Source organism: Pseudonaja textilis, chromosome 3 (genome assembly GCF_049901715.1).
Source record: "Pseudonaja textilis isolate UNSWEBS1 chromosome 3, rPseTex1.2, whole genome shotgun sequence".
NCBI lineage: Eukaryota > Metazoa > Chordata > Lepidosauria > Squamata > Elapidae > Pseudonaja > Pseudonaja textilis.
The window spans coordinates 142,624,978-142,651,557 of record NC_141992.1 but is presented as its reverse complement, the minus strand read 5'-3'; the positions used below and the strand labels follow the sequence as shown (position 1 = coordinate 142,651,557).

Sequence of the window (26,580 nt, the reverse complement as noted above, 5' to 3'; positions counted from 1 at the left end):
GTGTGTGTGTGTGTGATTTGAGATGGATGATTCATCAATGTTTGCACCAAGTTACAGCCATTAACAAATTATGTCAGCTATGGAAAGGATGTTACGTTTCATCAAAGTTGTTGAGAAGAAAAGAGAAACAACTACTTACAGTCTCCAATTTTTGGAAATGCAACATCATACATGCTATTAAAGTTAAAACTCTTTCATTCGTGATATTTTCTGATGTGTGCGAAAACAAAAAAGATTAATATGTAGCATTTATATTAGCAATCTGCTGGGTTTCTAAAGATGAAGTGGAGATATTTAATTGCCTTCGTTACATGTAAGATTGTGCCGCTGACAGCCAATTTTGATGTGCTTCATTTTGCATTTCAATTCAGTCCCTGGTTTGCAATAAATTGGGATACTCATTATAGCGATATTAGATGGACTGAAGTTGTGTAGACACTTCGAATGTTTTCAGCTATGGAGAATAAATTGAACAGAACTTTCACCGGGATGCTTAATTTTCTTTATTGGTGCCCTAAGATGTACTACTTGCCATTGCTTGTAATTAATGAAAAGAACAAGAAAATAATATTCACGTCATACTCACTCAGTGGACTGAAGAGGCTCGTGACAAGCTTATGGCACACTATAATGAGAGTCTTAAATGTCATGATGAGATTTCCACTAAAATTTAATTAACATGGTTTTTATTCTAATCCAAATTAAATTGGAAATTGATTCCCATAAATTGCAGATATTCCAACAGTTAGTCTAGGAACTTTTCCAAATTTGATTATGTGTTAGCTGTGTGCAATAGTCGGTTCAGTATGCCACCCTCTATTAAATAAGAAATCCAAAATACAGATGTAACCTATAAGAGAAGAGTCAATCAAAGTGCTAATGTCTATCTAAATAAATGTGGAATAAAACTTTGCAGGCCAGAGGACAGAAAAGTTACATACCCACACCAAAGAAAGGCGATGCAAAAGAATGTATAAATGAGCAAACTTTTGAACTAATTCCCACACCAGCAAAGTTTAGCTTAAGATTTCACAAATGCAGTTAGCCCCCCACCTATGCAATAGCAATAGCACTCTTAGACTTATATACTACTTTATAGTGCTTCACAGCCCTCTCTAAGCGGTTTTACAGAGTCAGCATACTGCCCCCAACAATCTGGGTCCTTATTCTACCCACCTCAGAAGGATGGAAGGCTGAGTCAACCTTGAGCCTGGTGGGGTTTGAACTGCCAAATTGCAGGCAGCCAGCGGTCAACAAAAGAGGCCTGCAGTACAGCAGTACAGCAGTCTAACTACTGAGCCACCGAGGCAAAATAGGTTCTCCTTACAATTATTTTACCATCTGTATTGTCATTATATTTCAATTTACCCTTTCGAAGAAGAGCAAAATGCAATGCTTATGAGTGGGATTTTCTTCTTTTTCTCCCCTTCAGTTCCCTATAGATCTACATTTATAGACCATTTGAAAGAGACAATTAAAAAAAATTACTAAGAAAACAAGACTAGAACACAGCACCAACATGTCAATAAGCAGGGATCAACTCAGGCAAACAATCATGGAGAATACAATGCTTTAATCAAGAATGAACTACCAAGAAGGAAAGCACACCCTTGCCTAAACTTGCAGCGCAAGCTATTATATATAAACACTCACACTGATGATGTTTATTAGTTGGGTGGTGAAATGTCTGCAAGCAAACAACCAAGCCCAGAGGGCACCAAACATTCTACAATCCTCTATGCACTTCAAAATGTGATTTGGGTGGCGATGAGGGTAGATGTAGGAGGAAGAATAATCATTCTTTCATCAGCTGCTTCCACATGTGCACCATGGGATCCACCCTAAGTTTTTATGCAGGGCAAAATCCTAACGTATTAAAAATTGCTATTTTTTGGACAGAAACATTTTTAAAAGGAAAAAAAAAAACCAGAGTATCTCATTAATTTGTTTTGAAAGCCAAATCACAAATTGGGCCAGGTATTGTCTGGAAAGAAAGGTTGACGTCCTGATTTAAATATCTTTCCTTGAAACCAGACATAAGAGACATTGGTGTTTGGTGAATCAAAACTGTCTCAGAAATAATGCAAGGAAACTCCTACCTCTGTATGTATGTGGAATGGTGGTATATAAATATATTTAACAATAATATTGTAAGAAAGAATAATTTGCTATGAAAAGCCTTTGGCAAGAATTAGTCTTATCTCTTATAAGTGTTCCTTTCGCTTATTCAGAATTCGCAATTTTTCAGCATAAAAATAAAAGGCAATCCTTCCAAATGATTCACTCTCAAAGAATGGAATTACTTTTTAAATTACAAAAAGGAAATAGATGAATTTTCATTGAATTGTTTTATGCAGTCTTTTTTCAAAAGAGCAATTTATCTGTACTCTTTAGGACAGGGGTGTCAAACTGGCAGCTGCGGGCCAGATGTGTTACATGCAGGCTACGCCCACCCCAACTCCGCAAAGGGAAAAAATAGCAACAGCACTTAGACTTACATACCATTTCACAGTGCTTTGCAGCCTTCTCTAAGTGGTTTACAGAGTCAGCATATTCCCCCCAACAATCTGGATCCTCATTTTACTGACCACAGAAGGATGGAAGACTGAGTCAACCTTGAGCCTGGTGAGATTTGATCTGCCAAATTGCAGTCAGCTGGCAGTCAGCAGAAGTAGCCTTCTAACCAGAGGTGGTATTCAGCAAGTTCTAACCAGTTCTGGAGAACCGGTAGGGGAAATTTTGAGTAGTTCGGAGATCCGGCAAAGATCACCTGACTGGAGATTTTACAGCATCCTTCCCCTACCATGCCACCAAGCCACACCCACAGAACCGGTAGTAAAAATATTTGAATCCCACCACTGCTTCTAACCACTGCGCCACCACAGTTCATAAATGTTGCAATATGTCACGAGACATCATGAGTTTGAAACCTGTGCTTTAGGAGTATCTGACTTCTTGTATGATAATCACCTGTGGCACTATGGCTGGAATGTGGGAGTAAAAACAGATGATATAAATTTAGCATTACCTGTTTAAATGAATCCTACTGTCTCTTATACGACAGTTATAAATTCTTCTGTAGTGTGGCTGTTTTTGTTATATTATATTAGGTCTAATTAATAAATAATCTTGAAATTCTTGCAACAAATACCCGACTTTTAAAGCGCAAGGAGAAAAGAATTTTAAAGGAAAAGGGTTAAGCAATCTTTCTCATTACATATATTTTTGAACTTTGTTTTAGTCAAAATGAAAGGCCTGGAGACAGCATATGAATCTTAATACACTTTTAATTCATCATGTAAGCAGAGAAAATAAATTTTGTATGATAATATGGTTTACTCATCCAATGGCACTGTACACTACCTAACTCAATTCAGTTCAATATATTAAATTTGTTGTGGCTGCTTACTCCATTAGATTCTAAAGAAACAGTAAGGTTTAAAATAGCCAGAAGAATAAATAGTATAAACATGAAAAAATGACTCTAGCAAGCAAATCTAAGCCTTAAAATAAATGAAGGACTGTATCAGGAATAAAGACTAATCATGGGTATCTCAATTTAAAAAAAACATGCTTAGAAAAGAAATTGAATCAGACTGTAAAACCTAGAATAGCTTACTGATACACATACTAATCCTGAAAAAATATTTATTCTATAAAATAGCGGATCAATATTAGGATCTGTTGTTATATTAAAAACACCAGGGAAGTGAGCAGGAATAGTAAGGCTCATGTACATGTCACTATTATGACTTATCTAATTCTAAAAAGTAGCTTTTATTTGCTAAGGTGAAAAGGGTTTAGCCACTAGCATACCATACACAGGACTGCAGCATCTATATGAAAGCTTACATTTTGAAAGAAGAAAAGGAATAGCAGATTTACTGAATGTAATATGTCAACAGATAGCAGAAGACTGAGCTAGATTAATACTAGATGAAGTTTTCTGTTTCCTGAGAGTTTTCAGAAGTAAGACACACAGCATTATCCTACCTCCTTGACTTCCCCTTTGATAAAATCATTGCAGATGCAGCAATATTAGTACACTAGTTTGGCAACTAAGCTGTTAGATAAATATATATGTTTCACCTAATGGAAATTATTCTATAATATTAAATTTACTCCTGAAACAATTTCATAAGACTTTGGGCTATGAATTTGCTCGGACTGTCTTTCTGCTCTGCTGTCACATGATGTCTTGTGGATTTTAATCTTTCCCTTGCTAGTCATTCATTATATTCTAAGCTGTTATCAACTGACATAGCCACTTTACAGAATATTACCTATCCTATGAAAAGGTGCTGGGTTTTTAAAAAAAAGATAATTTCCTTTTTCTGCCTGGTTAAATCGTGAACAAGCAAATGGCATCTCTGCTTTTCTGATCTGCACAGACATTGAACATTTCATTATTATCATTGTTATTTTTTGTCTTCCTTTCAGTAATAGCCATTGCCATATCATAATGGAAGAACGTTTTAAGAGCTTATGTAAGAAGCAAAATTTGTATTTAGTAGAAAGAGATATATTTTCTTTTTCTCTTTAAAACCTTCCTCAAACTGTTTCAACTCTTACTCTCAAAACAACGCTATAGAGCTCTGCCCACCAGAACAACTAGACACAAGGATAGTTTTTCCCTGAATGCCATCACTCTGCTAAACAAATAATTCCCTCAACACTGTCCAATTATTTACAAAGTCTCCATTACTATTACTATTAATCTTCTCATTACTCCTTATCACCCATCCCCTCCCACTTGTGACTGTATGACTGTAACTTTGTCGCTTGTATCCTTACGATTTATACTGACTGTTTCCTAGTAAGGTTTGATTGCTTATTGTGCCCTATGACTATTATTAAGTATTGTACCTTATTATTCTTAACTCTTGACAAATGTATCTTTTCTTTTATGTACACTGAGAGTATTTGTACCAAGACAAATTCCTTGTGTGTCTAATCACACTTGGCCAATAAAGAATTCTATTCTATTCTATTCTATTCTATTCTATTCTATTCTATTCTATTCTATTCTATTCTATTCTATTCTATTCAGATATCTTCCTTAGAATCTCTTTATCCTAAATAATTTGTCAAGATTCTTCACTTCAGTTTTTAGGTGATCAGACAGATCAGAAAAGTAGAGATTATTCCATATTTATGATGTACCACCCATAGGCATTTGAATGTGTGTGTATTTATATGCATGTGCAATATTGCTTAATAATCAAACAACTTACAAGTAGTAAGAGTCATCACAACTATTAAAAGATGATCTTTGCTATGTATAGTGGTGCAATGATAACAATAGATTTGCAAAATGTTGGTGAACCTCAATTATGTAACAAAGTAGAAAGCCATTACATTCCTTCTATGGCAGATCAGTTATAAGTTCCCATGAGCATGCTGAAATCACAAGGAAATGATTCACTCAAATACCATACCAAGGAGTGCCTTCCACTCCCAGGTGACACCTGATTCATCTCCAAGTAAACATTCCTGTTCTACTAGAAATCATTTTGGAAAAGGAAAAAGGTGTATCTATACTACTTAAAAAGTGTTTTTCTAACACTTCAAATGGAACATGTGGTTGCTCAAAAAGCAACCAGAGAAATCACCTTAGGGGATACCTTGGATTTGTATCTCCTATTCTCTTTCTTCTGAAACATGGAATTTTCCAAGATTACATTACTGGAATTTAGAGGTTACCCCCTTCCCCGCTCTCAAAATCATTAATAGACTATCATTTTTTAAAAAAGTAATTAAACAAAGTAAGGCTGCATTAGATCCAATGCATCTGTTTTACAAAGTCTCCTATAAATCCCCTCTCCCCAAAATAATGTGATATTTTATTTACTATGAAGCCCTTAATGTGTCTGGAAATTAAACAAACTAACAAAAAGAGAAATGACTGGAAAATGCTACGGGAAGTAATAAGCAGTGGTGGGATTCAAATTTTTTTACTACTGGTTCTGTGGGCGTGACTTGATGGGCATGGCAGGGGAAGGATACTATAAAATCTCCAGTCAGAGGTGGTATTTGCTGGTTCTCCAAACTACTCAAAATTTCCGCTACCAGTTCTCCAGTTTTCTTTAAAATGGCTTTTAAACTGCACTTAACCTATCAATGATGACTTGTTGTACCTAATGGAAATGTGTGAGTAGAATGAAACAGAAGACTACTTGTACAGCTCGATCTCTATTTATTTTCTGAAAATGAAGGAAAATCATATCTGCTTCCCTTTGGCAAAAATCTCAAGTAATTAACTCGAACTACTTAATCTTTTCCACCACTATATGGGAAGACATCTTGAGCAATCCAAGCACATCTATTCAAAAGGTTCTCTGACTTAATTCAGCGAGGGTTAGTCCTGTATGAGTGTACTTTTTTGCTTTGAACAAATATTGCCAGTTGTTGTCATGGTCTGATTACTTCTTCAGTTTCCCTGTTTGTAGGGATTTTATACACTGCAGCTTTAAACCGTGTGATTTTTGTGCATGAACCAGTGGGATAGGAAGCCATTTTAAGAATCCTTTCCTTTACTTTGGCCATAGTAATGGATTAGATTTCCCTCCTTCTTTACTTCTCCTCCACCCCATGACAGGAAAAAAAAAAATGCCAGTCACTGAGAATGTGTGTTTGTCATGAAATATATTTTTCTATGAGTCCCTTTTCACTGATTCCCCCCATGTACTTGACATCTTCCCATCTGATTCGTCCCTTGGTCAAACAAGGAAGGTAGGCAGTTAGGCAGATTGTCTATCCTGGAAATTAGGTAAATGAGGACCCGAAACTTTCTTAAATCCTGTCATTTCTGCTCCATCCAGAAATTTTAAAATATTCCAAAACACATTTTAAATACCAGTTTCACTGAATTTGAGTCAATGCTAAAATGTTTGGGTGAAAATATCAAATACTGTCCCTGGCTTTGAGTGTGGCATCTTCAGTCTCTCATATTGCAGGTAGTTCTCGAACTATGACCACAATTGCAACCAGAACTTCCATTGCTAAGCGACACAGTCATTAAATAAATGGTGCCTGATTTACGAACTTTTTGCTGTAGATGTTAAACAAATTACATTTAACATAATTAAGGGAATCTGGCTTCCCCATTGATTTTGCTTGTTGAAAGCCCTCTAAGAAGGTCACAATTGGTGATCATGTGACACACAAACACACACACTAGAATGCTGCAATCACTGCAAATGTGTGTTAGTTATCAAGTGCCAGAATTTTGATTATATGATTGCTAGGAAGCTGTGACAGTTGTGAGTACAAGGAAAGGTCATAAATAACTTTTTATAGCACCAACTAGAATGCAATAATCGTTAAATGAATGGTCCAATGGTAATAAGTTTATTTGTTTCAGTGCCTTCTTTTCTGTCCTCCCTATTAACTGCCAATGTCTTTGGAACAGGGAAAGAAACTGCTAGGAAGATCAGTGGAAGAACAGGATAAAAGGAGTGCAGAGCAAGTGGAGAGAGACAGATAAAGAATACTGGCATTCCTTTATTTGACTCAAAAGATGCTGCCAAACTAAGGAGCTTTGATCCACCAAAATTCAGCCTGGTTTTCCATTTCCCATTTCATGTACTTGTCTAATCTGTGGAGTACACAATAAGAAGATAGCGCCAAACCACTTCAGTTTGCAAGATTATTTTTGATGAAGAAGAAGTAGGAGGTCAATAAGGTTGACTTTAGAGTGCAAAAACACAACCCAGCACAGCAATAGAAAAATGTTAATGAAAACATTTTGAATAAGTACTGAGTTATATAAATTAAGCATTCCAGATGGAAGAATTAGCTTTTTCTTGATTTAGCATGTGAATTTTCTATATTTCTTTTATTTTTTCTTTTTATAATATATTATACGTCTGCCTTGAATCCATCTCACAGCAGGGATGGGATCCGACTGGTATAACTACCAGTTCTGTTGCTCTGTGTCGCGTGCCCGAGTCGCGTGAGTGCAATTTATGACCTGCTGAGCTGCCTGGACAGCTGAGCAGCACTACATGCAAGTGCGCAGTAGTTGGAAAAGCCCCTTTTCAACCGCAGCTGTGTCACGCAAAGCAGCTGCAGTTGAAAACGTTGGAAATAAAGGTCAGGTAAGAGCCCGGGTGGGTGGGTGAGCCAAAACAGTATCAAACATAGAACTGGTTCTATGTATAATCTCTGTTTGCTGCTCTTTAGAGCAACCGGTTCTACAGAAGTGGACAGAACTGGTAGAATCCCACCCCTGTCTCACAGGATTGTTGCTGTATGTGTGGGAAGATTAGAATGGATTCCCAATGCATGTTGCCTTAAGCTTTTGAATGAAAAGTGACAGTATACATTTAAAAAAATAAACAAATATGCTTATAATCTGAATCATAATGTGACTCTGATCTTATATGCTGTTTAAGAAAAATTCCAGCTAATATAGCTGTAGGAATATATATTTAAAACAAGTTTAATTACAATTAAATTAAGAAGCGCATATACAAAATTCAAGAGTTTTCACTTTAATTATAAGGTAAATCAGGAAGACATTAGCAGCTCCTTTCCTCCCTTCCTTCTTTTTTTCTTTCAGATGCCCTCTCAGATAATTAGACTACCAGTGGACTCTAACTGAGGTCAAGTTTTGCAGCGTGCTTCTTAACCACTTAAGTTGTTCAGTGTAATGGATATTTCATTGTTACTTTGTGAGATGTGCCTTGATTTAAAAAAAAATGCTTTAGCCAATTTTCAGTACTGTAGAAGTTATAAGCTTTGAATCAAGGCTGTATGAGGTCAAGTCATTTTACCCTGTGGGAAAAAACAGACCAGCACAAGCATTATTCAGTCTGTTTACTTGACTGTATTTCTCCATGAGACAAAAGTTTTCTTACTCATTTTATTCTTAAAACAACTACGCAAGTTCCTTATTCTACAGAAAATTCAGTCTATTCAGTCAACTTCTCTAATCTTCCTTTTCTTTAATCCCACTATCCGTACCAATTCATATACCCACAGATTATCCCTCTGCCCACACACCTAAAACAGGATTTCTCTCTAAAGTGGGCGATCTTTAAGATCCCTTATAATTAAATTCACTTCTCTCACGTCCGTTGAAAAAGTGCTGTTGTATCCACAGGCGTTTTTGTCCTTCTCACATCAGCATGAATATATAGTGCACAATTTCTCTAAGCGTGAGTGGTAACCCATAAGAGGGTCGTGAAACAGTGCATGGAGTGTGCTGGAGTATATTTTTCTTCTGGTGCAATAGTACACTGTATGCAAAGCAATTGATTGGTTCCAGAACCTTCTACAAAGGAGGTACAATCATGCTAGAAGGCAGGAAGCTTTTATGCACTTTTCTATCTTCTGACAAACCCTTGATCTGTAGAGAGAATTACCATAGAGGGGAAGGAAGGATGGTGATAGAATAAAAGAATGTGAAAAAAGGATGTACAAGTACCAAAATGGAGGCTAGAACAAAAGAGGAAACGGACTGTGAAGGGAGCATCAAAAACAATGTGATATTTGCCAATGTTTTTCAAGTTACAGTATTTTAAGATCAATTTGAGAAAAGCCAATTTACGATAAAGAAACACAGTCCTTTTTTTTTTTTTTTTTCTGAGACTAGCTGTTTTGTGAAATGCAATGAAACCAGAATTCTGGCTTTAGACAAAAATAGTCGAGTTCATCCTTTCCATGAAATGCATAATTTTAAATGTTGTTTTCTTTGCTTATTTCCATAAATGGCTTTATTTTATAAACTTGCTTCATTTGATATATGGATGAAAACTTCATTATTAAAAGAAAATGATATCTCCATTTAAAAGAAATTTAAAAGGAAATTATATCTCCATTTCTTGCCAAACCCCAAAGAAAATATAGATTTTATATACTGTAGCTTGTATTCCATTCACATTTTACATTGTCAGGCAAAACTCTTAAGATTTAGTTGAAGTGGAACCATTGATGTGTACTCCTTGGTTGTGGTGATTTAGCCAACTGTGAACCCATCCAATAACAATCTAATTTAGCCCAGTTTCATCCTTTTATTAAGAAGAATGTTATAAGAGACTCTATTAAGGCTTTGCTGAGGAATAGGCACACTATGTTTGTGGTATTCCCTTGATTTACTCATAATATTTTCTCAAGTAAAAAAAAAATTAATGCATGTGAATCTTTTCTGAGAAACATCTAATATAGCCCAGACAAGAATTGAATAAAGAATTATAGGAGAGCTGTAATTTATTGCTAAGATGTCCTGAAATCTAGCAAGCTGTATCACACAAATATTATTGTTTTGAAGTAATTCTTTTCATATGACTCCGGTAAAACACCAAAAGCAAGAAAATTATATTGTAGTGAGATGGTCTCCTTGGGTCAAAAGGCCTGCTAAATAACATGGAGTTCACCAGTAAAGTCAAAGTCAAAAAATAATCTAAAAAAACCAAATTGTTATTTTTTTCTATTTTATGATCAGTTTTACTCTCTGCCTTTCTATTTGTATGAACAATAGTTTAAGTCAGCTTAAGTCAGTTGAAATTTATTTCTTTTTCAAGAGTTTATTCTATTTTGTGTGTGTGTTAGGTATGATGGTAATGTGGGGGAAAAAAGAGCACTGAGGGCATACTGAAGCCTGCTGAATACAGAAAACAATACTTACTCAACCTTCCAAGTTCTTCCCTGTCAGTTTTGTCACCTGAAACCACAAAGAAGCTGCTACTTCCTGTCATTACATTTTTCACTACAATTATTAATCACTGGCTGATTATCAAGAGTACACAGTACTTCAAAAATATTTCTTTACTCTTTCAGAAACAAAGAAGTGATTGAAGAGCACTTTGTGAAGACACTTTAACAATAGTCTAGATTAATGACATTTGGATAGGACTTCAAATTTTGTACTTTAGTAATGAAACTTGGGAGGAATATACATCTCATTCAAAATATTTATATTACTACACAATTTAAAGTTCTAAAATTCAAATCATAACATGGCTACTTATAATCAGTCCAGATGGGAGGCAGAACTTATGTGTGTGTGTGTGTGTGTGTGTTTTATAGCAGAGACAAATCTACAGTAGTTAGTATTGGATAATGTAGATTAGTCTAGAAAGTATGATAATGTCCTCTAGAAGGCAATTGCAAACCACTTCTACATTATGCAAAAAAAAGAGCATGGATTCATCTATGTAAGTCACCAATTCTTGAGCTAAACTTCAAAAATAACTTGATTATTTTCATGTAGTTGTAAAAATTCCTACTAAAGCATTTTGCTTGATACTTTTTTAAAGGTAATACAATTGTAATTCGCATAAATCACTCTTCCACAGCTTAAATAATTATCAGCATGAGATCCATTCTGTATGTGTACATATAACTTAGCATAGTTTTTCATTGAACCCTTTCATTCCTGACATGAATATAACAAAATCAGAAATGAATACTGAGTAATATTAATGCAGTGAGGTCCTATAGTCAAACCTGAAAGAGAATGAAGGCATTGAGTAAACTCAATGGAATTAATTGGAATTGGGAATGAGTACTCCTTAGAGATATGATGGTCACATTACCTGCTTCAAACTAGACAATTTCAAGATTGGGTATGTGTGTGTTTTGATTCACAGGGTCTGGACAAGTAAAAAGAGAGCCTGGAGAAAGGAATTCTGTCATGAATTCTCCCTCTAAAATTTAACCCTGGTATTTAAGAGTACCCAAAGGATATTGAACTGATTTGGTGAATTCAGCAACGGTGGAACTAATAATAGTAGAATTGAAGAAGATTGATTACAAAAAATAACTCAAAATTGATGGAAGTTTTGGGGTGGTCAAAAGTCATTATTCCTTATCTCCTCCTTTAGTTTGGTATTAAACTAGGTTTAAGTGGGCAGGCTTTAGAAGCCCTGGGGCATTTGTGTGAATCTTGTGTAATGCATCAGTTAAATCCATAGGTTCACACACTAATTTATTAGTAAATAGATTGGATCTGCTGTTGGTTAGATTGTGATTCAGATAGAATCAGAATCTTTTTTTTACGTTTTTTGAATTGAAAGTATTTTGGACAGAAAACATTTTTTTTCTTTTCTTGTATATATGTATTGGCTTAATGGTTCACCTCATCCTGGTAGAGTTTCACAAGATTTCTAGGGTTTCATAAACTCTGCAATCTACAGAAAGATCTGCTGAAGTTGAGTTTGCATAACTGATACATTACACTTGGTCCTTCATCTTGATTTCTGTAGTCATAGGCAACTGTTCCTAACTATAATGGTGCCAAAATGACTAAATGTGTTCTGTTGATACAACAAAAGTGCTGTCCTTTATATTTTCATTGCAACATTGCATGCAAGTACTTAAAGAGCAGTGCTTGGGTCATAAAGCATGTTTTAACACTTGTTTCCTGCAGATTGCTTTGTCTGTGATTCACACATAAGAGTGCACAGGTACCTGTGCAGAGCCTTTGGAAGGTCACAGCATCGTAATACTTTAGTCACATCCCAAGTGAGTTGCTGCAATGTAATCTACCTGGAGCCGCCACTGAAAACTATTCAGATGATGCAGCTGGTCCAGAATGCAGCAGCACAGGAAGTTATGTGAACCTCAGTACTCCTGTGTCATAGCTCTGCTCCACGAGCTGTACTGGCTCCCAGCATGCTTCCAGGTGGAATTCAAGGTGATGGTTGTCACTATTTCATGGAATCAGATTATTTGTAGGGACCGCCTCCAATTGTCTGTACCTATCCCATTAAGTCTTCCACGAGGAACAAACTTGGGGGTCCCTTCATATGGACGTCTTTTATGTTGCAGCGCCTGCTCACTATAACACTATAATAGCAATAGCACTTACACTTGTATGCTGCTTTACAGTGCGTTACAGCCCTCTCTAAGCGGTTTACAGAGTCAGCATATTGCCCCCAACAATTTGGGTCCTCATTTTACCCACCAGGGAAGGCTGAGTCAACCTTGAGCCTGGTGAGATTTGAACTGCCAGATTGCAGGCAGCCAGCAGAAGTAGCCTGTAGTACTGCAATTTAACCACTACATCACTGTGGCTCATAGTCCCCAAGATTGGCCTTGACCCTTTCAATACATCTATAAAATCAGGCGAACTTAGACTACGTGTGTAATTGCTACTGTTTTTGTCTTTTTATTTTTTATGCATTATGCTTTTTACATTTCTTCATGTAAGGTGAAATTTGTAATTTTATGTATATTTGTTTGCAGATGGTTTAATACTAAAAAATAAGGGGGGGGGGATTGTGGTAACCTGAGATCCAAGAAGATCCTTGAGCTTCTAGCTATTATTTGATTTGGGGAAATACAATCTTTACACTGTTGTAATAATAAAGCTTCACCTATAAATCATGTTGTAACATGTAATGAAAGATGTGTATTTCCAAACACTGACCTACTTGCAATGATAAGGCTTTTCCTTACCTTTGCCTTCTCAGTAATTTGATCCTGTTTTCGAACTTGGTTGCCCATGGTGATTTCTACGTCCCTTCCAGAGCTGCAATAGAAGAATAATTTTTGGTTAGAAGTTGATTAGAAGCATCACAATGATGAAAAAAAATAATCCAAATAAAATCATACCACAACCAAAAAATGTCATATCCATCCACGACTATCATTTTCTGAGCTCCCTGTACCTCAAAGCCTTTAACCGCTGTTCTTAGCCATTAAAAATATTTCAGTCTTTGTTCACTCATTTCCTTTCTTGCAAATGTGGATTAAAGGTCCAATGGTTCCAACTATTGATTGAACAAGCATTTTCTGTTCAACATTAACTATAATTTATTAGGATGTTTGAAAAAATGACATAATGTACTTAGTTTGTGTTAGCTAGGGCTGGAGTCCAAATTGAACACTGTCCAATTTATAATAGCTTTATGAATTTATATTAATGAGCCACAATAAAAGAAAGATCGATTTTGGTTCCAAACACATACTAAGCATAAGGAGTTATAGTCACAGAAGAGCTAATAAAGACCTCCTGATATACTAATGGTAGAACAAGACCATTTTAGAATGTGTCTCATGAACAGGCACTTAACCCTGGGTTTAGCTACAAAATCTTAACCTGCAAGATTGAAGGTTCTTTTTTTTTTTTCCAGAGAAAGGCAGCACTTTCAATCATTTAATGAAACAAAGATGCTTGTCTCTACACTTGCACTCAAAGTTTATCCCCAATTAACATATGTGAAGAATGAAATTATTGTAATATGTTTGGGTAATTTGACTCATTTGCCCTTCTGCTCATGTACTTGCTTTTTTTCTCTCTTTAATTACAGAGGGGTTGATTGTTGGTTGTTACAATCAGTCAGATAGGAGAGAGATAAGAAAAAAATATTTTTATAGTAGGATTGCCACCTGGTCTGTTTGAAACCAGTTTAACCGCCCTGTTCACTTCCTTCATCTGTTCTTGTCATTGAACCACAAAACTGCACAGTTACCACATTTTACAGTTCTATCCACAATCATGCAAATCAGCAGAGGCCAAAACACATTTCGGGTAAGCTGGCATGAAATATGAAAGCAACTCTGTAATACCATCATTTTCCCCAAATGAATTTAACTCAATCTGTTGTTGAGACTAATTGTGTTTTGCAGCAAAAACAAAACAGAGTACATTTGAAGGACAAATTGCAATTTTTACCTCTCTATCCCAACAATTTCACTGTGTTTCTTGACTGGCAAATGAAATGACTCAGTATGTATTTTCTTTTCCCTGTGGCATAGATTTTAAAGACATTTTGGAACATTAGAAAATCATTAACTATTCTTTTCCCCAAGTAGATTTAGAAATCCGTTTGACATATCTGGCATATATGGAAGCTTTCCCCTCTTCCCCTCTTTTTTGTTTGCTTTTGTCACTTTTACTTCATGTATTTATTTCCTTATTTTTATTTCAAACTTTCTTAATTTTCTGTCTGTAAAATTTAATAAAATAACTGTTTGAATAAAATAAGGTAGAGATATAACAACGATAACAAGAAAGCGTGTGAACTGCTTCCACTGATGACCTGTTCAGGTGTGCAAATCCTGGTGCATGTATAAGGTAATAAAGTGTATATACATCCATAGGACACTCTATTAAAGGATAATAGACATCATTTGTTGCTGCTTTCAATATATTAATATCTATAACACTTCCACTTCATTGGTATATTGAACTACACTGAAATATATCGATGCAAATGAGTAGTTTTCAATCTGGAAATAAAACAAATTGCTAAATATAATTCTATCGCTTAAGTTTTCACAAACGTAGTCACCCACAATTCAGCAATGTTTAAAGACCACAAAATGTCCTAAAGTTTGGAACTATACAATATACAAAGCCATACTTTCATTATGATAAGCCCATCACGGCTTTCATGGTATTAACCATCTCATCATTTCCGGGTCATTTATTTCTATATAAATTAGCAGATTATTTAAAATGTCTTAATGGCACTGGTATCAAACACACTGCACTTGTCGCAGGCTGTGTTTTTAAAGTTTGACTTTTTACAAAAAGTCAGACTCAAGCTAACCACAGAGTTCCTGTTTGCCGTCTTGGATGAGAACATTTAATTGCTTGCTATCTATGCAAAGGCACACCTCCTGGCTGCACTTCCCTTTTCTCAGTGAGATTCAGATAAACCAGTTTGTTCTACATGCCTTAATCCAAAGGCACGTGGTACAAGATTTTGAAGCTTTTCAACTATGTTTTGACAGAACCCTTTAAAACACAAAACGGAGACCATCTCTCGATTTTTCATTTCGCTGCATAAGCTTATCACACATTTGAAAACAGAAAGAAGATTCCTATTGCTAGTTTTTATTCATTGGAAATTGAAAAGATCAGCTTCAGGCAGTTGTGGGGTTTTCATTTTGTTTAGCCTATTAAAAAGGTCAAAGAAGATAAACAACGATGCAAACAATGTAGATCACTGAATTGAAAGCATTGCTTCTTCTGTTGCTTTAAATAAAGCCTTCTGCAACAACTTAATGCTTCTCCGACTATCATCATCACTTGGGACATTTGGGGAATTCATCTTCTAGAATTTTCTCCTCCATTTGGATAAAGACTGATGAGTTCTTGGAAATGAAGACACCGGGTTGGGAAGTTCTAATAGAAAACCTGCTATAACATCCATTAATTTGCCTTAACCAGCACAAAGTCAATTGAAATAAATCAGCCATGCATTAGTAGGGTTAAAGCACAAGGTAAGATAGAGAAGGAATATTTAAAGGCTCAGTGGGAAATGATTGATGGGGCTTGGAGCACATCTGCACAAGGTCAGGTGCAGCCTCTAAAATATTCTGTGTCCATTATTATTAGTAGGAAGCCATGATTCAAACCAAGAAAAACAACTCTGTAGTAAATGTTAAGAAAGAGCTTTCATTAGAGTGTTTTTTAAAATAATATTTGGACAGTGAAACAAACTGTCTGTGAATGATAAGTACTTTGTTGCAACAAATATTGACTATATATTCATCCAATATGTTCAAGTTGTGCTCTATTTCTATAAGGGACTGGAATAAACAAACCCTCTCAGATATCCCTGATATACATACACTTACTATTCAGTAACTGTTCCAATTTACACTATGTAGTCTAACTGGCACATACATGTAGATAAATACCTCATGGCATAATGGACATAGATGAGGATGGCTTCCTAAGAAGATTTTGATTCTCTCAGTTAAGTATGAGAATTAAAATCTGTCTCCTCTCTGTCAAGGGAGAAAATCCATTTGCACACCAAAAAGCTGTTGCACTTGCAACCAGAATTTTTAAGAGTGGGCATTGTATCAAGCTACAGACTGTCTTTTCCAAAAACATTTTCAAAGCTATCGACATTCTGGTTATTATTTTCAAAGCCTTTCCCACAGAATAGCCTCCACCATGAAACAGAGGGGCTCATATTTGCCTCTTCTCTTAGGCATTGAGTAAGATGGGAGGTGAGACTGGTATATATCCATACAAAAATAAGCTCAAGACAATATTGGTTGGAAACATGTGGAAGAGGCCTTCATCCTACAGTGGATACACCATAACTGAAATGATGATTTGAGAGAATATTGTTATGGCACTGATGGTTTGTTAAGAGTATAAAACTTTTTTAAAATTATTATCAAATTGAGTTTGTTAGGTGCCAATAGATGTTTCCTATATTGTAGGTGGCCATATAAATATCTCAAATAAATTGCTAGATGATAATGCTACCTTCTAAGCTTCTGTGTTGTAAGGTTTATTTATTTATTCACAACTTGATAATAAATTACAAAGTTGTTCTTTCACACAACCTGTTTCCTAGAAGAAATTATGGCAGATTTTACAGATACAGCTCAGTTAGATAAGAATCATTTACTGCTGACAAGAATAAAACTGTAGGAAACAGTTCATTGCCTGCTGCCAGTTGTAAGGGTATAAATGCTTCTTACACCCATGGTGGCTTCAATCTACAGTTCTTTTTTTTATATTCTGCTCTCCCCATGAATTAATGCACTGTTTCTTCAGTTCTTGGAGATCTTGAAGTTGAATGGTTATTGAGAATGAACAGATTTGCCCACTCTGGTCTGAAAACCACTGGCTCTTTCGTTAATTCTCAAGACAAATGAACAAAAACGTTATTCATAACATTTCCCACAGACGCATTGGTTTAATCCATCATCAACCAAAATAATAAGTAAAAACAAATAACCATTAAAATTATCCAAGAGCAACGAAACCAACATTCACTATATTGTAAAAACAACTCACACTATTAAATGTGATATTCTGCCATCTAATCTTGCTGATAACTTTTCCACAAAAAAGCTAACTTTAAAGAGACGTTCACAAGGGCTTCTATCAATCAGTCTGCTTTATTAAATAAGCTTTTACATCTTTAATACATCTACATCTCAAGATGCAGGGAAGCAAATCCAGGGAGAAGAGAATTTCTTTAACTGGGGACTTCAGTCCTAATATGCAAAGAAATGGAATAGCAAAATCTGTAAAAAAGAGAACTGAAAAAGAATTAAAGTCTTGCTAATTATGTTTAGAAATCAGATCAGAACAAGGTGGTAGCTTGGATAGACGGGAGAAATGACCAACTGCATGAAACACTAGTCTCAATAACTTAAATTGGCCAATGCAAAACCCTGCAATGGGAATAAAATCAGCAAAATGAATAATAGTCCTGAACAATGTGTATTGCAAAACAATAATATAACATTCAACTTGGGTAAGTTGGAGTTGAACCAAAGGCAGGATGGCATCTTGGTTTCTATCAGTGTTGCAATGGCTAATTATTCAGTGTTTTAACACATTTGTAGTTCAATACATTTTTGTATGAATAATAAATCTGAAGCAGGAATGGGTAATTGCCATTTCTGTAGTGGAATGCAGCTATTTAATAAAAAAAATCTTCTGTATGCAGTAACCCCTTGATTTACTAGAATAATGGAATAGAAGAGATGCATTAAAACAGAATGTACATTAAATTTGAATGGGATTTTACACATGCCCATCCTATACAGGCCACATGCTTTTTCTATGTATTTTATGCATGTCATATAAAAATATTTTACACAAATCTATTTTACTCATGCATAAATGACAACTAGGATTTTATATGCGTACATTTAGATTTTATAAGTTCCATCCAAGATCTCGTTAATCAACAGTCTTAATAATCAACTTATTAAACAGTTTTTTATAAGATAGGAGAGAAATGGCAAATAACATTAGCATTAAATATTTATTAGTATTAAATATCTATATATTTATTAACTACATATGCCACCCATCTCACCCAGATATTTTTAACATATTAGATGAGATCCTAGTACCTGTGACTGGTACAGAAAGTTATTGTATGTTTTTGTTTGACATTGCTACAAGCTGATATTTGTTACTTTTATTTTTACAGGCGCTGTTTTAGATATGCAAAAAGAATTAGTTATGAGTCTTAGGTTTTTCTTTAAATTACACCAACGCACAATTTAAAAAAGCAACTTGTGGTAGAGGCTGGTGCCTGAGAAATACAAAACTGGGAAATACGATTGATATTGAGATTTCTTTTACAATTTTGTGATTTTTTCCCTCTTTATATTTTGCATCTAGTTTATAATTTAAAAAAAAAATGAGGAAAAGTAAAAAGAGATTTTTTACTCAAATCCAAAAACAGTCCTGTTCACCTGGACCTGAATTCGAAGTAATCGAAACTTTATTCCTTTCATAGATTATCATGCCAAAAGTGTCTGGTTGAGTCTGATTAAGTTTTAACAATTAATTGTATTCTCTCTCTCTCTCTCTCTCTCCCTCCCTCCCTCCCTCCCTCTCCCTCTTCCCCTCCCCTGTCCCTCCTCTCTCCTAATAACAAAATTCAGAGAAATAAATGTAGACATCTGGATGATAACATATTTTTTTTAAAAAATACCTGATTTATGAGAATGAAACATAATCAAAATCCACAGGTGTGAAGTAAGTTTCAAGCAAGGCATGCCTATAGAACCTTAGGAAGCCAAGGGGACTAAAAATGTTGCTCATCCGTATTCAGTAGGCAATTTCTATAAAACTAAGAAACATTCCAATGGTACATTTTGTCTGGATGTCTATCAAAGGTCAGAGGGAAAACTTTTTTTGCTTTTGAGCTGAGAAAGGGTTCTCCAATTTGCTTAATTGATAGTAGAGTGAAAAAAGGTTAATTTATTACTAGGAGCTAGAGGTTGAACAAGAATTATACCATGAAGGGAATTTCCCCAAATTAGTTGAGCTAGGATATGAACAATTATGAGGTTGGCAAAATAATGAGGGGTGGTTTTGGTTAGATATAAAGGGAAAGGAGGAATTCCAAATGTGGTGAGATTAAAAAATAATCATATTCAGATTAAGAATGCAACCAATATTTTGAATGAGCAATGAATGTGAAAGGCAAGACAAGAATTAAGTTTGGGTCATAGAGACACAATTTCAGGCTGTGAAGACAATTCAGTTGTATTGAGCCTTGAGCAGAGGATTAAGATCAATAGCCCAAATCAGCTTCCTGTAATCTAGGTGTCTTCTAGATTTACGGACTTCAATTCTCACTTCTCAGCAAGGGGTCATGAGTAACTCTTGGAGAAGGAATCCACAGGTTTTTATTTCACTCATCTGCACATAAATCCATACATTTTGGATGATTGTACCAACTGCAATTTTTTTGCGGAGAGATAAATAATACCAGAGAAGATACACAAAAGTAGATGACCTACTCAAGAAAACAATAATGCCAACTCTATAAAACAAACTTTCCTTTGCTTCTTTATTGCCCATCCTGCCTAACAAGATGAAATTCAAAGTAGAGAGAAGTAAGATTTTACATTTAGACAAGAACAACCAAATGCACAAGTATAGAATAGATGGTATTGCAACTTTGAGGTCTAGTGGACGATCACTTGAATATGGGCCAGCAGTGTGCTGCAGCTGCCAAAAAAAGTTAAAGCAGTCCTAGGCTGCATTAATAGGATAGAACCAAGATCATGTGAAATGTTAGTACCACTTTATTATGCCTTGATAAGACCACATTTGGAATACTGCATCCAGTTTTGGTCACCACGATATTAAACAGACCATAGACAGAGTGTGGAGAAGAGCAGCAAAGGTGACTGGGAGGGTAGAGGCTAAAACATATGAAGAACGGTTGCAGGAATTGTATGTTTAACCTTGTGAAAAGAATGACTGGGGTGACATGATAGCAGTGTTCCAATATGTAAGGGGCTGCCACAAAGAAGAGTGGGCCAATCTATTCTCCAAAGGCACCTGAATGCAGGACAAGAAGCAATGGATGGAAACTAATGAAAGAGGGGAGCAACCTAGAATTAAGGAGAAATTTCCTAAGAGCAAGAATTAACCCGTGGAACGGCTTGCCTTCAGAAATTGTGAGTGCTCCAACACTAGAGGTTTGCAAGAAGAGACTAGGCAACCATTTGTCCAGAATGGCTCTCCCGTTTGAGCAGAGGATTGGACTAGAAGGCCCCCTTCCAACTCTGTTATTCGGTTATTCTATAATAGCCTGGGCAATCTGTGAAATACAGTATAATCTGTTTATGAACTGTGAGGTTCAAATAAAAGCCCACGTACTTGGTGTCAAGAAGGGGCAATATTTCCTATGCAGTAATGGCGAGTAACTAAGTAGGCTGCAATTAGAGGAAAGAGCTCTGGACTTATGATCTAGTTTCAAAGTTAACAGCAGGAGCGTCTTAGAATAATTACAGTTATCCTAGAAAATGTACTTCAATGTTATGTTTTTCTTGATAATGTTAGTTCAACCCATAAATGCCTAGGATTTGGAAATATTACAAGTGTGATATGTTGTAGCAACTATGGAAGACTATAGTTAAATAATGCAGACAGATATAGCAATACAGAAAGGGCTGTTGGAATGAATTATCAGAAGTTGAAAAACAGCATAAAAGTAACATTTAAAAGGTAGTAAAAAATACAACATAGGTAACATGTATTTTCTCAAATTGTTTGGCATCATCTTATGAATGTTAAATTTCAGGTGGCAAACAGTCAGTGAGTAAAATAAATCATGCAGTAATCAAGCTGGGAAAATGTTATTATCATCCTCATCATTTCTTTAATGAGGACATTGTACATAATATGCCCGACGCTGTTGTACCATAGGACACGTGTCAAACTGATTTGCATTTGTGCACGTACTAAGCACAACACATGATTCTCTGCAGTCCCCAGCTAAAATTTAGCAGCTATCTACAGACTATATGCTCCGTTTTTAAAGTACACCATGCAGAAACTGACATTCGGACAAAGCTCTTGGGGATCATCCTGTATATGCCAGCTGGCACATCTCACCCACATTGTTTTCCATCTGGATTCAGTAATTTCCTGCCTCAGCTTCTCCTGCTGACCATGTTCTACATTCTGTAATTTTACATTGGCTTGTTCAATAGTCAGCAGAAACATTGCCTACTTGCCAAACCTGGTGAGTACAATTTGCTGCTGTCTGCTCACAAAGTCATGTATTACTTGTGTGAGAGAGAAACTGGATTAGATTCTGTAAACATGTTTGGTACCAAAGAAGGAACACATTATATGTTTCTCTGAGGTGGTAAGTGCACTGTCTCTCAAAATCATCTACTTCACATACTGCTTTGAACTTTCTTGAAAAGAGAACATGCATATAAACTACACCAGTGAAGCCTGTAACTTTCCAGGTGTTCTAAACAGAACTGAGAACATCCCTCATTACAAGCCATTACTAGCCGTATTGATTGAGTTGCTGATAACTATGGTTTAGCAGCACTGGTAGAGTTTCGGTTTTGCACACAAATGTTCTTCTTACCACAATATTAAGTCATAGAAACAAAAGGCAATCCGATTTCCTTGGCAATTAACTCAGGAATAGAACCGCAGGTTGCATATGGACCTCAGCAAATTAATTTTTGACCTTCTCTCCATTTTAAGATTGCATCCCTCAAATAAGAATGGAGGAATTACTTTTTATCCAGGACAGCAAATGCTGACATTTTTTTTCATCCCATTCTAGAGGAAGTATTTTAGATAGGAAGAACTTAATTATCAAGTTGGAATTTAGCCAGGTCACTGCATTAACACTTTCTGATAGTATCACATGTTAAAATAACTTAAAATTCAAGCCTGTTTCTAATCTTAAGGACAAATATTATCATCCAGTTTTTGGTCTGTGCTTTGAACACTGTTTTACATATGATGTACAGTAAGTTGGGTGTAGGACAGAGAAAGTGAGGCTGAAAGAGAATGAATGTGTAGGTACAGTTCTTTTTCAGATTTGAAGTTGGAACGGTATTGCATTTATTTATGAAATACTAATTGTGTGAGGAAATAATACTCAAATAATCTCCTCACACATTTAGCATTTCGTGAACAAATGTATCATGTACAAATGTAATACCGTTCCAACTTCAGCTCTGAAAAACAACTGTGCCTACACACCCATTCTCCCCCAGACTCACTTTCTCTGTCTTACACCCCACATACTGTACATACAATTGTCATAACATCTCACAAGAAAAAAAAATTGGCAGCCATGAAAGAATTGGCACACGTCTGTCCCTAATTATAATCTTCATGCACCATACTCATGATTTTTCACAATCCAACCCACCATGAAAACCTCACATAAAACATCTATGATGTAACTCATGAGAAGAGAACTCAAGCAAGAGAATATACAGCCTAAAATGACATACTTGTGATACTATGGTAGTGATATTTAGAGTAAGTAAATCTAGTTATAGTTAGCATCTTAAACTGAGTCACTGCAATTCATACCCATCCTTTTCAATAGGGTAAGCAATTTTTCTTCTTCTATGGTTTCCATTCCATTATGGTTGATCTAGTGAAGTCTCCATCGAATTGATGGGAGGAAATAAAAGCAAGCTATTGGAGCAGAGGCAAAAACCAGAAGTATGCTGGGTTACATAATAATTCGATCCCATCTGATTTTCTTCCCATCCCCACAAACATATTTTCTTTTCAGAGGAAATTTCCAGTTACAGAACCATTGCAAATTCCTTGTGAATTTCAAGATTAAATTAACCTTTACACAAGGTCTTTTCATTTCATAGCTACCCCAAATTTTAAATGCTTATTCATATTAATAAAGTACACTACTAAAATTCTAATTAAACAGACAGATATTGATCTTGATTCAGCCTAAATCATCATCAAGTTGCTTAATTCCGGCATTTTCCCTTTGTTTCCTGATAGCTCAAGAAGAAACATACAACAATGTTCCTGAAAACTAGATATAACTCTGAACTATCAAAATTAGTTGCAGTTAAGCACAATTATATACCTTAGGTTCCATTTGAACTTAAAGTAGCATTAAATCTGAACTTTATATATATGCATGCAATCATAAACACCTTTAAGAAGCATTAAATAAGTAATTCAGCTCTGACCAGATCAGCATCTAATATATTAATTTGTTTAATATTGACATTTTACTTATGTAGCACAATTTTGGCCAGGTATATTTTTTATTTTTTAAAAAACCCTACCTATTATTATTATATTATTATTAATAATAATTCTTCAAGGGGGCAAACATACCTGATATTCCTTCCTCCTCCTCTTTTCCCACAACAGCCCAGAGCGTTACATTGGCTTTCATGCTCATAGTCTCCTGATTTCTAAACTGGCGCCTTACTCACTAGACAAACAGGATGACTCAGCACAATCATGCTTGCACTATCATAATTTTTTGTCACGTTTGTGGCAGTGGTGACTTTACCTTCTTTAAATTAACAAGGGATAAACCCTGCTATGATTAACATTTCCATAACCAAGACTCCCGAAACTAGAATTATGGGCTTCCGCTAGCAAACACTCTATGTGGGCTGGGCTGGGGTGGAGAGTGGCTGAGAAGAAAAACATCAAGATAAGAGAGCTAAATTTTTAATAATAAACCATTCAGACTTTAACTTCACTGGGAGTTATTGTTTTTCTCTAAAAGCTAGAATTTTCCAGAGGGGAAATGAAGACTTTACTTTCTGTGCTATTTATATTCCTATGGTTTTAGAACATCTGATTTCATTACTAATTAACATTTTATAATTCTGTAACACTTGCCATCATGTACATTTTTTAATAGATGGATTGGTTCTAATCAAATCACAAAATAAATCACAACATATTATTATTATTTGGGTAACTGCAGGACAAGCATCTGACTTTGAAAAGACATATAATTTTTCAAACTCCCTAAGGCAATCTCTCTACCTATTTCATAAAATGTTAGAGAAAAATAGACTGAATAATCTCATTTTTTCATAAGAGAAGTCGGGAAATATGCAACCTTTAGATGACACTGGCTAGGAATGAAGAATAACAGAACTAAAAAGTCAGCATTTGGAAAGATCTGGCTGAGTGGTATCTTTCATATATGTCAAAGTTTCAAACTATTTCCAACTCCATATCGAATAAGATTTGATGAAGTCCTCTTATAATATCAGATGTATTCAGCATGAAAATTTATGGATTATGATATAAATATCTTCAAAATGTACCTTCAAGACCACTATATTCCTTTCCATAGAGCCAGCAAATTTTGTTTTAATTGACCAAATTTCTGGCTATTCGGCGACCAGCAGTTCTATCGATACTTTTGAGGCTTGCAAATTTATTTCTCAAATACTCAGGATGAGGAAAAGAGAGAAAATTGAGACAGCCAATGACCTTAAAGCACCATTAGAATACTAATTCTAAACAATTCAGTTCTGATTGTCAACTTCTGAAAATAATTTGGTATAATCAGTTATTCTTGTGCTTGATGTTGATAGTTTCATCAATATTAGATAAAAGTAGATTGAACATTCCTGCTGAGATAATTTTTTTTTTTGGCAATCAAAGTCAAGAGGGGAAGTTAAATTTCCTTAAAAACTGCATGATTTACTCAGTGATTCACTGATCAGAAACAACTCATTTAACAATAGCCTTGCCTAGCAACAAATTGAGGTTATACATTGAGGACTATCTGTACTGAGAGGCGTTCTACTTCAGTTGCTCTCTCCTTGTGTTCAAATTCTTTCTCTGATCAGGCCTTCTAGTCCTGCAACCCTATTCTGCTAGTTTGGTGCTGAAAAATGCATTTTCTGCTTGCAATATTACGTTCTAGCAGCTGGGCTTAATCAGAGACTTTCTCAAACAATGACAATTGCTGTGATCTCTTTCCCCTCATATCCCAAGACAAGGTCACACCCAATGCAAGTCAAGAAGTGATCACATTAAATAAAACTTGCTAAAACATTCCTTTAAGCAATCCTGCTGCAAGCTGCTACACATGCTCTTCAAACATTCTGTTCGCATGAATAATTAAGGGATCACATTTTGCAGAGCGGACAGGCACATCTTACAACTTTACATGAAAGTTTTATTTTGACATGCTACAGGGAATAAACAGTCCTGTTGTTTTTTTAAAGGCACAATATTTCAATGCCACTCCATTTTCAGTACAATTCAGCCCCAATTCTAGCCGAGAGTTTCATATGCAGCGTATGATGTCTTACAGTCTATTATTGAATGGAAATCTGAGTTCAACAAAATAACAGTTGGAAAGGATCTTGGAGGTCTTTTAGTCCAACCCACAGCTATACCATTTAGAGACAAATAGTTGTCCAATCTCTTCTTAAAAACTTCCAGTCTTGGAGCATTTACAATTTCTGGAGAGAAGTTGTTCTACTGATTAATTGTTCAAACTGTCAGGAAATTTCTCCTTAATTCTAGGCTGATTCTCTCCTTGATTAGTTTCCACCCATTGCTTCTTGTCCTGCCTTCAGATGCTTCAGAAAGTAGATTGACTCCCCTCTTCCTTGTGGGAGCCTCTCAAATATTGGAACACTGCTAACATGTCACCCCTAGACCTTCTTTTCATTAAACTAGACCAAACTTGGCAAGTTTAAGGCTTGTGGACTTCAACTCTCAGAATTCCTGAGCTAACATGACTGGAGGAAGAATTCTGGGAGTTAAAGTCCACAAGTCTTAAAGTTGTCAAGTTTGAAGACTCCTGAACTAGACATACACAATTCCTGCAACTGCAACTCTTCTCCATATGTTTTAACCTCCAATCCCCTAATCATTTTTGTTGCTCT

At 35.6% G+C, this 26,580-nt stretch overlaps 1 protein-coding gene across 1 annotated transcript in view; it reads right to left on the bottom strand.

Moving 5' to 3' along the window:
* The window catches only part of MBP (myelin basic protein), a 104,281-nt gene extending 80,163 nt beyond the window's left edge, over positions 1 to 24,118 (bottom strand). Inside the window, exons 1-2 of the mRNA XM_087931000.1 lie at positions 24,044 to 24,118; positions 13,405 to 13,477 (exon numbers count right to left, since the gene is read on the bottom strand). Of these exons, the coding sequence (XP_087787126.1) occupies positions 13,405 to 13,452 (48 nt within the window). The 5' untranslated portion in view covers positions 13,453 to 13,477; positions 24,044 to 24,118. The remainder of the gene's footprint in view (positions 1 to 13,404; positions 13,478 to 24,043) is intronic.
* Positions 24,119 to 26,580: the final 2,462 nt, after the last annotated feature.